This window comes from Serinus canaria, chromosome 1 (assembly GCF_022539315.1).
Source record: "Serinus canaria isolate serCan28SL12 chromosome 1, serCan2020, whole genome shotgun sequence".
Classification (NCBI taxonomy): Eukaryota; Metazoa; Chordata; class Aves; order Passeriformes; family Fringillidae; genus Serinus; species Serinus canaria.
Window position 1 is genome coordinate 109,090,040 of NC_066313.1, and position 16,832 is coordinate 109,106,871.

General features: G+C 42.6%; 1 protein-coding gene across 1 annotated transcript in view; it reads right to left on the reverse strand.

Annotated features, from left to right (window-relative positions):
* The window catches only part of PDXK (pyridoxal kinase), a 41,521-nt gene extending 31,468 nt beyond the window's left edge, over nt 1–10,053 (reverse strand). The window contains exon 1 of the mRNA XM_030234290.2: nt 9,893–10,053. Within this exon, the coding sequence (XP_030090150.1) occupies nt 9,893–9,979 (87 nt within the window). The 5' untranslated portion in view covers nt 9,980–10,053. The remainder of the gene's footprint in view (nt 1–9,892) is intronic.
* Between the last annotated feature and the right edge of the window lie 6,779 nt (nt 10,054–16,832).

The following is a 16,832-nucleotide window of genomic DNA, read 5'->3' on the forward strand; positions in this document are numbered from 1 at the left end:
AGGCAGTCAGATAACATAAAATAAATCCCTTTATCAAAATTCCCCTCAGCCATTTTATTCAGCACTAAGAAATTCCTAGTTCTACATCATGACCATTTCCATAGGCTACTCAAACAAAGAGCCTCTAGTGCCTGCAAGACACACACCCTCCTCAGCACTACTCCCTGCATCACAACAGCTCTATTTGGGATTGAGACAACTGCAGGGTCAAAAGATTTGTGGTAGAGCTGCTCTATTGACCTTTCTATGGGCAGGAGGCCATTGCTGCCACCGGGAGTGGTATTAAGTCATGGATCTGCAAGACACCCATTTAAAAAGGTTAAGGCAAATAAAAGACAGGAAAACAACTTTCTGCTGCTGTTTCCCCCTTCATTCTTCCCACTAAAGGACAAACACAAAAATAGCAGAACAAGGTGATGATGGGGGTCTCTGCCTGCCTTCCACCTAGAAACACATTCTTTATTATCAAGCAACAGTGACTTCAGATACTGATTTCAGATGGAGAAGTAGGTTCACTGCAGATTTCAGATTCATCATCTTCATGCTGCTTCCTACTACACTTGGATGTAATTTGACAAAAACACCATACTGTCACTGCAAACTCCTGCCAGCTGGAATCCTGCAGTGCTACACGAGGAGGTTTGCAAACACTGATAAGGAGAGGCAGACACAGACAGCAGCCATAGGTTCAACAGGCGTGGGAATTATCTCTTTTAGTTTTGTGAATGAAATGGTGGAGGAGGATCCCACAGCACATTCTTTTCCTCTGATCTTTTACTTTATTTTTAGTCCTGCTGTTCATATTTTGGCTAGCCAGATCCCTAACAACCAGTCCATTAGCAAGGTGTGGGCAAGCACACTTTGTACATCTGAGGTAGAGTTATCCTACAAGGGAGATTTGTTTTATACAGCACATTCTTTCTTTACCTTCCTTAGGTAGGCTGTAAATAGACTCTCCTACTAAAGGTTTAGACATTAAATTGCATGGTAAGAGATACTTGAAGAAACAGAACAGGAAACAGATCCCTGAAGGAGGTGCCACGTGATGTAAAGATTAGACCAAGGCCACACACAGGAAGAATGAAGCTAGTAGAGAGTGGATGGCTCACCACTTCCTTCAGAACAAGCAGATGTCTTAGAGAAGAGCACTCTGAAAAACATTTCCTTCAGCAGACACCAGGTGCAGGAGCCTGGGGCTTGCTCCTGCCCTGGCACCTCAGCTATGCCAAAAGAACTGTCTGTGGGGCTGTGTTTGGGAACTGGATCAGGAAACTGGCTCACAAAATAAACCCTCACTTTCTTCTTTCCCATTTTTGCCAAGTCATTTATAACCTGGGTGGCTTCTCAGAGCAGTTTATCACATGGCCTCACAAAATGACTTTCCTTGGAGCACTGAAGTGGACACAAAATAGTGCAGGTAGAAGGACCAGCTGGCAGCATTTCTCAGTCTGGCTTCTCTACTGAAACCAGCAGATTTCAGTACCCTAGAGGACAGGTGACAATATAAAACTTCTCAAATTAAACAGCAGCTTGCCATGGATTTGTTTGGTTGTTGTATGAATAGGGAGAGGCACAATGTTACCTCCATTAACTACAGTGAGAACAAAACAGCTGGTATTTTTTAAACTTATGCTTTCATTTTTGTTAAATGCTCAGAGTTGTGTTGATGGTTTCTCACAGGTAGTGTGGTACTCACCCCTGTGAGCCAGGGGCTGCATCCTGCCAGAAAAATGAGAGTAATCACAGTGAAGATGGTTGGAAAAAGAGTTTTCCTTCAGTGTAACCCTGAGCAGTAGTACTCACCATCCAAAAAAAGTAATAGAATACACAGGTTTGTAAGGTACACAGATTGGTAAAACACATATATTTATTTTTTCTAGATTTAGGCCAGACTTTACTAAATACATGACCATCCAGTGTACAATTCTGCAAAACAGTATTAAATTTTGAAAATTTAGCCAACAATTTTTTTTGCTGTAAGTCATTTTCTTTTTCTTTCCACTCAGAGAAGATGGAGACAAAATTGCCATGTATGAAGAAACATGGTAAAATTTAGGAAAAAAACCACCTAAATTACTTAGTGTTTAAAAAAGGGGGAAGTGTGAAAAATATTGGCTTTATTGGCTAGCAATCTGCCAAATTAAGTAAGGAAAAAATGTTGCTATATTCTGATATTGTGGGACCGACCAACTTTTTTGGATGTTTCCAATGAGCACTGTTCTTGCAGACTGTCACGGATTCCTCCCTTCAGCTTATTAATGTCATTGCTAGCTGTGCCATTCTTGCTGGAGATTTCCACACAGATCCCCCTCTGAGAGGTAAAATGTGAGTGGACCCCACAGCAGGGAGAAGGGGAAGGGCTGTGGCCAGATTGGGGGAGTTCTGCAGGTCAGGAAAACCATTCACTGCAGGTTTTGGGAGCAACTGCACCCACAGATCAGAAAGCAGCCCTACAGCTTTTGTTTTGCCACAGGGAAGAAACTTTCCATTTTCCAGTGTGTGTTCCAGCACCTCCTCAATCCCACACATGCAGCTGGGAAGAGGTGATTTGCATTCCCAAAACAGCAAAATTAAATCACCATGCAAGGATTTCTACTCAGCCCAAACTACTCCATATGCTTAAAATTTACAAAGGATGACAGAGGGTGAAGAGAAGTTTGTTTTGTTTTTAAATGAATCACAGAAGAGGTTTTGGTATCTCACTTCTCTCTCCTGCTCTATGGATAATTGCTCCAGATGTTAAGGGAACTGGAGTTGGGAGCTGTCACGGATGAATTAACATGAACAAATACGAGTCCTGAACAAAGGCTTGAAAAATTTCAGGTAGTTCAGCACAGCAATATTTTTTTAGCGATGATAAGTCACCCCACTGCTGCCAAGCCACAAGATGATGAACTAGTCTGGCTTCTCCTGGGGCTCATATTATCTATCAGCACAGACCTTCCTGGCATGTTTCAAACATTAGGCTCATCATATATATATATTTTTTCTCCTCTGTACATATTACTATGCAGCTCAACACTCTAGTGCATATAGTAATTTCAGAAGAATGGACATTTTATGTCCCAAGACTAATGTCCAGCTCCTCACATTAACCTTGCCTCACCAACTCCAGCCTGTTTTCCATACAACACAAGCAACTGAAGTGGAACTTCCACTTGCATCCATTCAGCCTAAAAAAGCTAAAAATACCTGCCTGGTATGTGTTCAGTCAGCCATGGATAATGTTGTATCCCTTATCTACAATGACTAAATATGCTTTTCAAGGAAAAGTGACCATCATTTTTTGGATATAAATAGAAAAAGTGAACAATAAAAGAAGACAATTTACTTAAAAGAGTATTTTAGAGAGCTATCAGTCTTTTTATGTCTCCTGTTTTTCTCAAGTGTACCTTTGTACATTTTGCAAGTATATATATATAATTAAAGATTCATTTTATTATTTCAAACTATACTTTTGTTTTTAATACATTTCCATACATTTTAACATGAAATTAACTTCAATTTTAAGCTTTTTTTCTTTCCCCAGAAACCTGATCACTCTCCCTCTGTTATCTGTCCCTGTTTGTTTATACACAAAAAAATATTTTCTCATCTGGAAATATAATTTGGAGCAGAAATAAGACATCAAATACTCTAAAAATTAAAAAACCCCAAACCTCTAAGACTTAAAGACAGAAAATTAGGCCATTCCAAATATAAAAATGCCTTAAGCAAGTAAACACTTGCTACTGAGTCTCTGAGTACATTATACTCCCCACACAAACAGTGCAAATCCACCTCTAGGCAAGGTTTTCCAGTCTTTTAATAAGATTTGCGATTTCTTGACAGCTCATTTTTTTTTCCAAAGACAGTGGGTGAATCAGGGTAAAGTATTTTTGCTTCCTCTCAAGTCAAATATTTGCATGTACTTTTAGGCACCAAATGGGATCCTCCTTCATCTTTTCCCTTTGCTGTGTTGAGACAGATGAAAAGATTACATTTCCGTCAAAAACTATTTGTTAACTACACATCACTACACACACTCCAGTGTAACTGTTGTGTCAAATACCAGCAGATGCATCTGCATGGCTCAAACTTCCCCAATTTACTATGAAAAAGTCAGCAAATTATCAGAATCATCAATCACTGTAAATATTTACCATCTTTTTGAAAAATTTAAAATGCCAACTGGTCAACTGGCCCCATACACACACTGCACAATAACTTTTAACATGTCTTAAAATGCTGTTTTGCAGCTTTACAACTGGGTTATACAATCAGCCTGTGTGGACATCCCTCAGCATTTCTGTATTTTCAGGATTGTATTTTCATGACAAAGGCTTATTTAACAAGCTGCCACTACTGAGTGGCTTGCAGGAGCAGTCAGAAACCCCACAGCCACACAGAGCTGACCCTGGATGAGGATGGTTCAGTCAGTCCTACTCTTCTGCTCATTAGACGCTCTGCCCAGCCCTACAGAGTCCACAGCACATCTGCAGCCCCAGCTGCACTTCTTTTAGGCAGGTTGAAATAACTCTAATTTTACAAGCTGATTATCTTGCATTAGTAGCTGAAAAGATTCCATTCAGAGTTCAAAGAGAAAATTGAGGTCTCTTTGTTTAGAGCTGTGCACAAACATAAACTCCTATTGTTAGGTAAAAGGGAGACCCCAGCAGCCTCAGTCTAGTCTATCTCAAAGCAATGTTAGGAGCTGAAAGTGACACAGACACCCCTTGTTGTTGTTGTTTTCTGAGTAATAATCTACTTTCTTATCTGTTTTATTTGCAGGGTACGCCTAGGCAGGAAGGAATGATGCATCTGACTCCATGTTCTCAGAAGGCTAATTTATTATTTTATGATACTATATTAAAGAATACTATACTAAACTATACTAAAGAATACAGAAAGGATACTTATAGAAGGCTAAAAAGATAATAATGAAAACTTGTGACTCTCTCCAGAGCCCTGACAAAGGTTGACCCTGATTGGCCAATAAGTCAAAGTAATTCACAGAAGAAACCCAATGAAACAATCACCTGTTGGTAAACAATGTCCAACCACATTCCAAAGGAGAAGCAAATCGGGTAATTATTGTTTTCCTTTTTCTCTGAGGCTTCTCAGCTTCCCAGGAGAAAAATCCTGGGTGAAGGGATTTTTCAGAAAATATGAATGTGACATTTATCCCCTCCCAGCCCTGTCCCATTGGCCTTCCCTCCCAGTTTACCATGCAGGTGGAAAGTCCATCTCCTACAATCTTCCAAGAGGTTCAAAGTTCTCTCAAGTGGATCTGAGCTGGGTTCATCTGGAAAAGCACTTCTGGAAAGGTCTGGTAAAGCCTTTCCCCAGAAATCTACACTGCCAGGTTGGGGGAGCCACCTTCTCTGGACTTTTTCTTTTTCAGGGCCTCACCTTGTGCAAGGTATTCACCAATGTTTTGCAGCTACTTGTGCTGACATCCACCTAAGAAGCAAATGCTCTTTACACAGCTTTGAACAAGCCTTCCCAGAGAAATTGTCTTTTTTTTTTTTTTTTTTTTTTTTTTTTATGTCTTGGGTTGTTTTTCTGGTTTTTTTTGTTTTGTTTTGTTTTTTTTTTTTAATTCATTCACCCCTTAACTACCTTTATTAAAATAACAAAGTCAGGGGGAAAAAGCATGCTTCCACAAGCTTCATTTGAAGTATGGTTCTAGAGAAATAACTGTTGTTTCAGATATGCAATTTAGGACAATCTTTGGGTATTAAAAGACCAGATGCATTCTTTCATCTTTGTATTTATTTTTTCTTTAAGGTTTAGGTTTTTTCAGCCTTTGATCTGTAACAAAGATAAGGGCTATCCAGTAAGAACATTTCTTATTGTTACTCTGTAAAGACTTTTGATTGATTCATCCTTCTTCTGACTCATACTATTAACACAATAGCAGGGTTTGAAAAAGAAAAAGAGTCATCTTAAATAAGAGATGAACTTTATCTTTCTACACAATCCTTAAGCCATGTGACTATACTTTTCAACAAAATAAAGAAAAAAAAGTCTTAAACTTTTTTGCTAAGGCAGTAGATAATTAGCAAAGATCTACTGATACTGGTTTTGGTCTCAGCATATATTGGACAAGACAGTTCAAGACTATCCAAAAATATCAAAGAACTTATCACCTAGAAATTATCACCTGTATTGACCAAAGTTGTTTTCCCATCTTTTCTACAATTAAGAAGGAGCTTAAAATGTAGACTTACTGTTTTCTTTCCAGAGAATTACTGAGAACTGGTCTGAGAACCATCAGTCCTTTTTCATACCTGGACAACTATCTCCATTTAGCAGGAAGAAAAAAGTTAAAAGGAAAATAAAATAACTGAATAGATTTCAAAAAGCCATTTAAGCCTGTATTGTGGAAACTGTTTATGTTTCTACAGTTTAGGATAGATAATTTCATTCTCCAGGTACAAATAATTAATGGGGCTTGTCACAGCTTTTAGCTCTCTCTTCAAGATAAGCAGATATAAAAGGAAGTCAGGAATTAAATACTCAAAAAGGAGGCATGGTTTTCTCAAATTCTATGAGTGTTAGGGCAGACAAAACAAACAAACAAACAAACAAAACCACCCCAAACCATCACTGCTACTGAGACATGAGCAGAGATCAACATTTTCTGGTTTGCTGACAGGGGTATGAACTATTCCAGTGGCAACCAAATGCAAATGTCCAGTGCCAAGGTAAAACTGGCTGGGATTTTCTCATGCCCCTTCCTTATACTTTCAAAATTCTTTCTTGGAAGCTCATGGAGGCTCCTAGAACTGAGCACACAGACTGACACACTGATTCCCAAAAGCTGATTTTATGACTGGTGCAGTATATGAATCTTAAATTCCACTGCCAACCAAAGTTTTCCTGTTGGTCAGAATGAGGTACCTCTGCAGAGGAGAAATCACCTTGTCCTTCTGGACCCTCTGTGGTCTGCGGAGGACTGTAACTCTCTCCTTGGCAGTTCTGCTCCCTTTACTTATTGCCACATTCTGCCTACTTAAGAGTTGGGGCAGGAAGAGCAAGATAAAATTACACTTAAAATTAAGAGCTAAGAGATGTCTCTAAGGAAAAAAAACCACATATGATAAAAGTGAAGTTGAATGCCATGGTGATAATAATAAAAACTATGACAAATCAAAGTCGACATTAGAAACATTTAGAAACTTAGAAACTTTTTTTGTGTTTTAAAATAACTTATCTGACTCCCAACAGCAACTCCCCAAGTTAATGCACACCCTACTGCTCTTACTCCCTTAAATGCTGGACAATCCTGAACCACTCCCTGATACTGAAAGCTCAGAATACACAGCTGTGGAATAATTTAAGAATATTCTAAACATAATTCAGAACTACTCTCAGAACATTTAAAAGAGATAGTAAGATCATGCAAGTAGAAACTATTTAAACTCTTGACAAGGCAGAATTCAAAGCAGTGCTGAGGGCAGTTCACTCTCTGGCAAATCCAGGTGCACATTTCCTCTATGACCTATTAGTTAATCTGGACTGTGTAATTACTTAAATATATTTTAACTTGAAATGATGTAAAGAGTTCTAATATTTCTCACTTAGCTCTATTACTTCCATTATTATAACTGCTCTAATATATGGTCTAACTCTGTTTTGCTGTATTTGCCTTATAGAAAGCATTTACAACACACTCCATAGAGGAAGTCCTTCCACATAACTACCTTTTAAATACTTTAAATTTTACTCTAGTGGAAGCCTGACAAAATGCAACCAACTGATTAAAAAAAGATCTTAAAAAATTCTCTTCTGTGCAGATTGGTATTGATAGTAATGTCACACATTTCCAAAGATCAGGTCATGCAAACATGACTGATGTTTTTTGGATAAGTCTGCAAAGAGCAGGTGAAACCATGCCAGGTTTTCTATTTGGATGCTGCTGTCCAAATGCAGATTCCTGAATTGTTGTGTCAGGATTTCAGCCCATCAGACCTCACAAGCACACAGGCACACATATCTACATACACCCTGCCTTGCTAACTCAATACTGATGAGCTCTAAAGGGAGCCTCATTTAACTGGTTCAGAAAAATAAAGTAAAAAAAAAGAATGAGAAATAAAAGCATGGCAGATTTGCACCCATCCTCAAGAACAGATACAGGTTATAGTTTTCATAGCTATATAAAAACAATATAAGAGAAAAATTCAGGTTTGTAATTCTCTTCATAAAGAAAAGCAAAGTTTCACTTTGGGCACCTTGCCCCCTCTGATGTTCTAGCAAAACAAGGGTTTAGGTAACTTTGCAACCAGCACAACTTCACTAAGGGCTGCCTACATAGGATTTGCAAGTGCAGCCAGCAGCGGCAGGAGTCTAGCTGCTCCCCAAGTAAATTTCTTTTCCTCCCACTCCAGAAACTTCTTGTTACACTATACACTGAGGAATACTACACAGTGTGAGTGCAACAGCCTCCTGAACAAAACCCAGCTACACCAACAACAGGGTTTTTTTAACTCCAGCAATATTTTATACCATCATAGCCAAAAAACTAAAAACACCTTCCAGGAACCCATTTGCCAAGTTACACAGCTTACCTGTCACAGAAGGTTTAAGCTATAGAAAAGTAAAGAAAACCTTTGACAGAGAATTAGAATGGAGAGAGAGAACAGCTTAAGAGACTGGAGATTTCTGGAATAAGTACTACTGTGTCCTCTTCTGCTACACAGAAATTGAAGGGAGAAGCACAATTTTGAGGTAATTTTGTTAGGAAAGGAAGAACAGGTGACCTGAAGTTCATGATCACCTTTTTGGCCTGGAGCTCTACATACTCGTATTTTTCCACAATACTCGGATTACACACGTACATCACCCTCCACCATACATTAATTTTCAAGAGACTTGATTACATTATAACTGGATGGTTATACCGGGGTGTGACAGTGGCTTGTTGCAGACCTGATCTCACTTGCATCATTTATCAGAGTACACCATCTCTCCTGTCTAGTCAAATGAGTTACACCATTTGTAAGCACACACCAAGATAACCAATGTCACAAGACAGCGTGCACTGGTAATGAGGCTCTTGGAGAGCTCCATACCCACTCCTGAGTAAAGGCACAAGGACCTCCCGATGGGCAGGCCCCAAATCAGCCCTTCAGGATACGACCCTCCAGAAGAGCCAACAGTGCAAAGGTCCTCCCAATGTTTTCCCACCACCGGCGAGATCCAAGCAAACAGCTCTGAAGGCAGCACATGACAGCCACGAAGGCCAAGATCCAATTACACCCTGGAGCCCCGGGCCATGCCCGGCAGCTCCTCTGGCCCTGACTTGCACACGCAGTAAGGTGGCCCTTATACCCCACTGCGGCTTCCCCAGACCATCCGGGCTGGGGATCACCCAGCCCCACCGCCCCTGAAGGCAGGCAAGGTTTAGCTGGGTACCAGCACAAGGACACTGGTGCCGCGGATCCCCAGCACGGGACACGGCGATGACATTGCCTTAAGTGGCCGGAGCCCCGGCTGGATGCGCCTGCTGGCGGCAGCGTTGCCGCCCTCACCCCGCAGGCAGCGCGGAGCCGAGCAAACCCACCGGCAGTACCCCCGGCTCCCCCTCCCCTGACACAGCTCGCCGTGCCACAGCCCCAGGAGGAGCTGCGTTAACGGGAGCGGCGCGGAGCCGGCGGGAGGCGCAGCCGCAGCGGCCGCGGGGTGCGCGGAGCCCCGGGACGGGCACTGCCGCCGGCAGCGGGGCGGACGGGGAGGGCGCCGGTGCGGGCACCTCCCCGCCGTGCCCTTACCTTACCCCGGCTTGGTAGGAGCTGCTTGAGCACCGGAGCTCGCCGGGCAGCGCTGCCGTCACACCGCCCGCCCGGCTCCCCGTACGGAACAGCGGCGGAGGGAGAGGAGGAGGAGCAGGTCCGCGCCCGCTCACCTGCAGGGGGAAGGTGGCCGCCTTGTTGCCCACGTAGCCGCGGACGACGTGGCTCTGGATGGAAAGCACCCGGCACTCCGGCTCCATGGCTGCGCCGCGCGCGCCTGCCCGCGCCGGGCCGAGGTGGCGGCGCCAGGAGCAGGAGCGGGGGGCGGAGCGCGGGCGGCGTGACGCGCTCGCCCTGCCCGCCTGTCACACACCCCCCGCGGCACGGAGGCAGGCGGGGAGGCGGGCACCAGCGGGCTCCCAATGGCCGCCTGCCGGCGCGCCCGCTGCCCGGGGCTGTGGAGGGGACACGGCTCCCACCCACCCGCGGGTAGCCCTGGCGCGGCCCCTCCGCCCCCACACACCCACCGGCGTCACGCGGTCACGCCCCCCGCGGCCGCCCCGCCCGGCAGGGCCAACGGCGCCGAGCACAGAGCGGCGGGCCCGGCCCGCTCCGCCCCGGGCTTTCGGACACGGCGGGAGCGGTGTGCGCCGCGCCCCGGCACTGCGGGCGGCGCGGGATGGGTCAGGCTGGAAGGGGGCACGGTGGGTTACCAGGTCCGGCCTCCTGCTCAAGCAGGGCCAGCCCAGAGCACATGGCACAGGGTTGTTACCGTGTGGCTCTGGAAAATGTCCAGTGAACATGATAACCTTCCATACAGCCCTCTCTCTGGGCTGTCTGTCCTAGTGCTCGGTCACTGCACAGTGAACTTTTTCCTCATGCTCAGGTGGAACTTCTGACCATCACTTTTTGCCCCTCGCTTCCTGTCCCCTTGCTGGGCACCACTAAGCAGAGCCTGGTCCAGGCTCTTGACAGCCCCCATTTAGATATTTATGCCCATTAATGAGGTCCCTTTCAGTCGTTTCTTGTCGAACCTGAACAGGCTTAGCCTTTCCTCATAAGAGAGGTGCTCCAGTCCCTGACTCGTCTTTATTGCCCTCTACTGGACCTGCTCCAGGAGCTCCATGCCTCTCCTGTCCTGAGGAGACCAGAACTGGACACAGTAAAGGAGCATTTTCTATCTGAAAAGAAATTGTAGTCAGATGGGGGCCAGTCTCCCCAAGCCTACAGTGAGAGGACTAGAAGAAATGGCCTGAGGTAGAGGTGATTCAGATTTTTTCGCAGTTTTAGGGTGCTCAGACATTGGAATAGGTTGCCCAGGGAAGTGGTGGAGTTTCCATTTCTGCAGGTGTTTAAGAAACATCTGGATCTCACTGGGTGATGTGGTTTAGGGGTTGCAGTGGTACAGTGAGGTGGACAACCCATGCTCCCCTGTGTCATGCCATGAACCACTCACATCCTACTGGGAAGCCAGGATTGGCACAAACATCCTACCTGTGCGACAGCTTCCTTTCCTCGAGTGTTCAGAAATCCTTGTGGAGCCACAGATGCCACCTGTGGCAGCCGCATAGGCGGCAGTCCCTGGAGGTGGCACGCTGGCCCAAGCTGCCCTGACAGAGCACCACCCTTGCAGCTGGGTTCTGAAGTGACTGCAATTGTGTGTTATTGACCCAAAAGAAAGAAAACCCTTCAGAGAGTTGCCAAAGAGTAAAAGAAGATGTATGCGTTGGCTGGAAAGTGCTACAATACATCAAGACTCTGCTGAGAGTCTTGGTAATGTGTTTGGGAATTTCATCATCCTCCTGCCATTTGTCATTATTGACCATCACAGGTCTAATCACAGCTCACAACAAGAAATGGCACCTGATGCCTCTTGTTAATCTTAGTGGATAGCTTTGAATTGACTCTTGAAATAGCGTGATTATTTCTTAAAAATGTGAAAGAGTATTTTCCTCATCATAAGTAATCTGTTGGAAAATGACAGAACATACTGTTCTCTCTTCAGTTGTCACTTGCATTAAAAAACTTTGAACTAATTCTAGGCTGGCCTTACTACCAACTGTTGCTTCAGCCCTTCAATACATATTTTTTTGAATTGCAGAAATCACTGCATCTCCATGGCGGGCCAGAGGAATGGATTATCTGCATCAGGTATGCTCCTGCTCCTCTAGCATAGGGAACAATTGTTGGAATACAGATTTTTTTTCCCCCTTTTCTCTGGTTTTCATCCTTTGCTCAGCATTACTGCTCATTGCACCACTTTGACCTTGTAAGCAAAGACACATATACCAGTTCTATGTAGGATTGCTACTTTCTTCCTAATATTCTGAAATGTCCAACAAAATCCAGTTCCTAGGAAATTTTATGCTTTCCCCAGAGGAATATCTGAAGCTTCTCTTGATGGTTTTTAATTAAGGATTAAGGAGTAGAATCTGCATGCACAGGATGTGTGTGACAGTATCCAGCCCTAACATTTTTCAAAGTATGGGGGAATCTATATCTCCATACACTAAAAAAGTTGCCGCAAGCAAAACAAAGGCCAGAAGACAATTCTTCCCTTCCAGAAAGCAGCTCTTCTAAAGGTGAATACACAATTTCTGAGCAGTGGGTTTTTTTTACAGACTTTGACATATTTATTCTTTAAGAAGTCAGTCCTCTCCCTCATAAAAAGGACTGTGTGTCTCTGAAAAAAGTGAAGCTAAGCTCGAATTTCTTCGTGATTGTGCTTCCTACTGTGCTATCCTTCTCAAAAAAAAAAACCAAACCTCTCAGGTACTCCTCAAATTTGGGGATTACTAAGACTGTTCAAGGAGCAAATAACTGTTCAATGGATGACAGAAAGATTCATTAAGAGAAAAAGAAAAAAGCAGGGCAGGTTAGATTAAAATGTCAGCAATAGAGCAGCTGTTCTCAGCTTCCTACAACAGCTGCTGCTGTAGAACATCTTGGATGATATCTCCTCAAGCTCCTGGCCTTTCAGTGGACTGTGCATAGAGTTATACAGTTTATTTTCTTTAAGGTAACCTGAGCTCTCAAACCAGATCCCCTTGGTCAGAGCAGAACATTTGTTGGAAAAAATGTTCCAACAAAATTGAGGAGTAGTTTATCAGAATTTGATCAAGGAAGAGTATAGTCAAAAAGACCACAGTTTATCAACAACTGGCAATCTTTCTTCCACACATATTTCTCCTATGCTCTCCTTCTACAACTCACCTGAATGTTTCTCACATCCCCCTCACTCTCTGCTCAGCCTGGTGGTGCACCACAAACACACCCCATGGCAGACCTGAGGCAAGAATACACATGAAAGTTGTCCAGCCAGCAGTTCTGGAAGATACACATCTTTCCCTGCCCTCCTTGCTCCTGGGCAGACAAGACAAACATCCTTCAGGGGCAGTTGTTGCACAGGCTGCCTTCCTGTATCTGTGTTGTTACCCTTTGGAATTCCAGCTCACCATGCATGAAGAAATTTTGAGATTGTGGTGATTAACAAGCTTAACATGGGTCTACAATGTCACAATATTGCAATAAAGGTCATCACCTTTTGGATTGCATAAACAACAGCAGAGTCTGCCAGATATAGGAAGCCATCCTGGACTCCTCCAGGTTGGTTTGGTCTCTGGGGAAGTGCTGCCAAGTTTTTGGAGTGGTGTTTTGTTCAAAACGGAAGAATGGCACAGTGTAAGAGGCTGTAAGAAGGGTCCAAGGTTTAGGACACACAGCCTAGGAGGAAATGGTTTCTTTAGCTTAATGAAAGCTCACCTCTAATCACAGCCTACTAATACATACAACACAGAGCTGGGAAGGAGCAGAAGGGAATAAAGCAATTTCCATAATGGAGAGCTTGCTGCCATTATGAAAGGGATTATGAAACATACAGGAAGACATTGCTTTAAAAGATTGAAGAGGGTTCATTTTCAGTTTGTTTGTTTTTCATAACTACTGGAAGAAATATTTTATAAATATTGATAGCTATGTGTAAGTTCATTTTGGAACAGGGAACAGACTTTACCTGCCAAGGTCTCCTGAAGCCCAGATTTTTGATATAAGCACAATGGGAAAGATATGGGGGTGCCAAGAATATGATACACTGAGCTTGATAGAAGATGCATAGAGAGGGCCTAAAATCAGATTTTGTGCATTGTGTGTGGATTCTATAAATTATCAAAGATGTGACAGAAAATAAAATAGTCATGGTTATGTGAAAACAGTATCTATACCCACTCCTTGTCCTGTTGCTTGTTAGCTGGGAGAAGACCAACCACCCCTACAATTTCCTTTTAGGTAGTTGTAGAGAGTGATAAGGTCACCCCTGAGCTTCCTTTTCTTCAGGCTAACGACCCTCAGTTTCCCCAGCTACTCCTCACAGGGCTCATGTTCCAGACCCTTTCCCAGCTCCAGTGAAGAGTGTACCAGTCCAAGCCAGTTTTTTCCAGAAGAATTCTGTGGGAAGTGGTGTCAAAGGCTTTGCTCACATCTAGACAACATCTAATTGTGCATTCCTCAGTCAGCTGGATTTAAGATACTAATTTTTGCTTTTCAGTTGGATGTTTGCTAAGACAGATTGTAAAGTACCAATTTATGATTGTGATAATTGCCATAAAGTATTAGCAACATTTGATGTAGGAGGGCACTGTTATCCTTATTTCACGCCAAATTTTTACTTGGCCTCATTAAAGTGGTTAACTTTGTCAGGAATTGTCAATATTAAGGGACAACACAATCAGAAGATCAAGTGGGCTGTGTATTCCCTTTGACTCAAACCTGTTCTCTGTCACTGACTTGGCAAAGCTCCTTGTGTTCTGAGCATTCTTGCCTCCAAATGTCAGGCCCAGTCTCGCAATCCTCACATCCAATGTTTTACTGAGGTAAATGGAACTGCTTGTGGGATGGCATCCAAGGGGCTGGGTGTCCAGGGGTCACTGTCATATTTTCTGAAAAATCCCTTCCCCAGGATTTCTTCTCCTGGGAAGCTCAGAAGCCTCAGAAAAGAATGTAAATAATAATTATCTGTTTCAAAAGAATGTAAATAATAATAATCTGATTCACTTCTCCTATGTTTGCTGCTTTGGAATGTGGTCTGGACATTGTTTACCAACAGGTGAATGTTTGATTGGTTTCATGTGAATTGTTTTTACTTAATGACCAATCACCATCAGCTGTGTTGGACTCTGACGAGTTGGTCACAAGTTTTTATTATCATTCTTGTTAAGCCTTCTGTCTGTATCCTTCTCTTAATATAATATAATATAATATAATATAATATAATATAATATAATATAATATAATAATAATATAATATAATATAATATATAATCTAATATATATATAATATAATTGTATAATATTTATATATAATATTAATATATATATAATATAAATCAGCCTTCTGAGAACATGGAGTCAGATTCTCATCTCTCACCTCGTCCTGGGGACCCCAGCAAACTCAGCATCGAGGTGAGAGACAGGCCAGTGATAAAAAAATGTTCTGTTCAAAATGCTGTTACGAGTTGCCACAGCTGAACAGCACTGTATAGCATGGCATTCTTGATCCATATTTCCTTCAGAAACTGAAAATACAGCTTTTTATAAAAACATGCAACACCACTATGCTGGGCAATTCTAAGCTAAAGCACTCCTTACTCTGGTACAATTCCCCATAACTATACACAAAATATTTTGGCTGGTGCTGATGTCTGCACTTATTGGTTCCAGTGTCTATGAAGTAAAATAGTCAAAGTTAATGAAAACCAGGAAGCCTCCTTTGCTTGGCTGAGGGAGCCAAAGTGCTTTGTATTAGCTTGCAGTTTTGTCCTGAATGCTCATGTTTGCACCCCAAGGAGCCAGTTCTATTGCACTCAGTATCCACTACCTAATACTGGGGAAAAGTAACTCATTGTCAGAAGTTTTAATTCCAGTTATCTCTTTTTGTCCTTGGATCATAATAACTATAATTCATATAATTTAGGGGGTAGATGAGTAAGTGGAAATATCCCTTTGTCAACAAGTGTATTTCCAGCAGCAGTGCAGAACCCTGCTCTGGGAAGCAAAGAAGTAGGAGATGCAAGCAGTTATGGCGTGACACAGTACAACATGTGTCAGGACGCCATTCTTTAGAGAAATGCATACAAATGTTTTTGTTCTGCTTCATTTTTAAGGCACTTTTGGGGGAAACATGAAGAAATTGGTGATATTTCATTGCCTTTAACTCTTTGATTTCGGACACTTGTGTACCTGGTTTTTGATATTTAACCTTGAAAATTGTTTGACTTAGATTTTGGGTCAGAAATTTTGCACACACTGCATATTTGTTTTATGAAACCTGATAACAGCTGGAAAAGAATAAGGCCTTTCCTGGCAATGGGAATAAACCTCTCAGTCATGAACTGCATCTCTCAGCAGTTTCTCCTGCGTGTGTCTTGCATCACATGCTGTCGTCTTGCAGTCATGAGTCACTTGCTTCAGCTCCCACTGCTCGGGATATCAGCTTGGCAAAGCTGCACAGCTTATTCCCTGGGGAAATGTGCACACAAAGCAGTGGGAAGCCAGGCCACTGCAGTGCTGGAGACAGAACAGATTTGCATTTGAGTTTTTAAGCTGCAGGGTGTACATGCTAAGTTGACTAATACCACATCTATTTCTAGTCCTGTTACCTGGGTAATGGTAATTTCATTTTGTTCTTTTCCTTCAGTGGTTACAAAGAGATTTTCTACTTAAAGTTAACCTTTAAAAATCTGAATGAAATACAGTAAGTTTAGACATGGGCTACATAATTTTTACAGCTGATGTAATTTCACTAATTAGCAAAATAGCAGTAATAGAGGACAAATTTCAGAAGTCTGAGAGATGCTGGTTCTGTCCCAGGCTGGAGATTCCTTATAATTTGCTCTTGTTTTTGTCTGTGTTATTAGGGGACAACTCTCCCCACCCCTGTCACTTTCACCGTTGTAATTAGTAGCAAAGTCTAACCTATGTAGTTCTGAAAGTTTCCTGGGTTCTTCTCCTTAGAACAAAAATAAAAAGGTAGAATTAAATCCGCAGATATTATTAGGATTTAATACCAAACTTTGAAACTTCTATTCTCAATGATTTTTCTCCAGGAAAACTATCAAC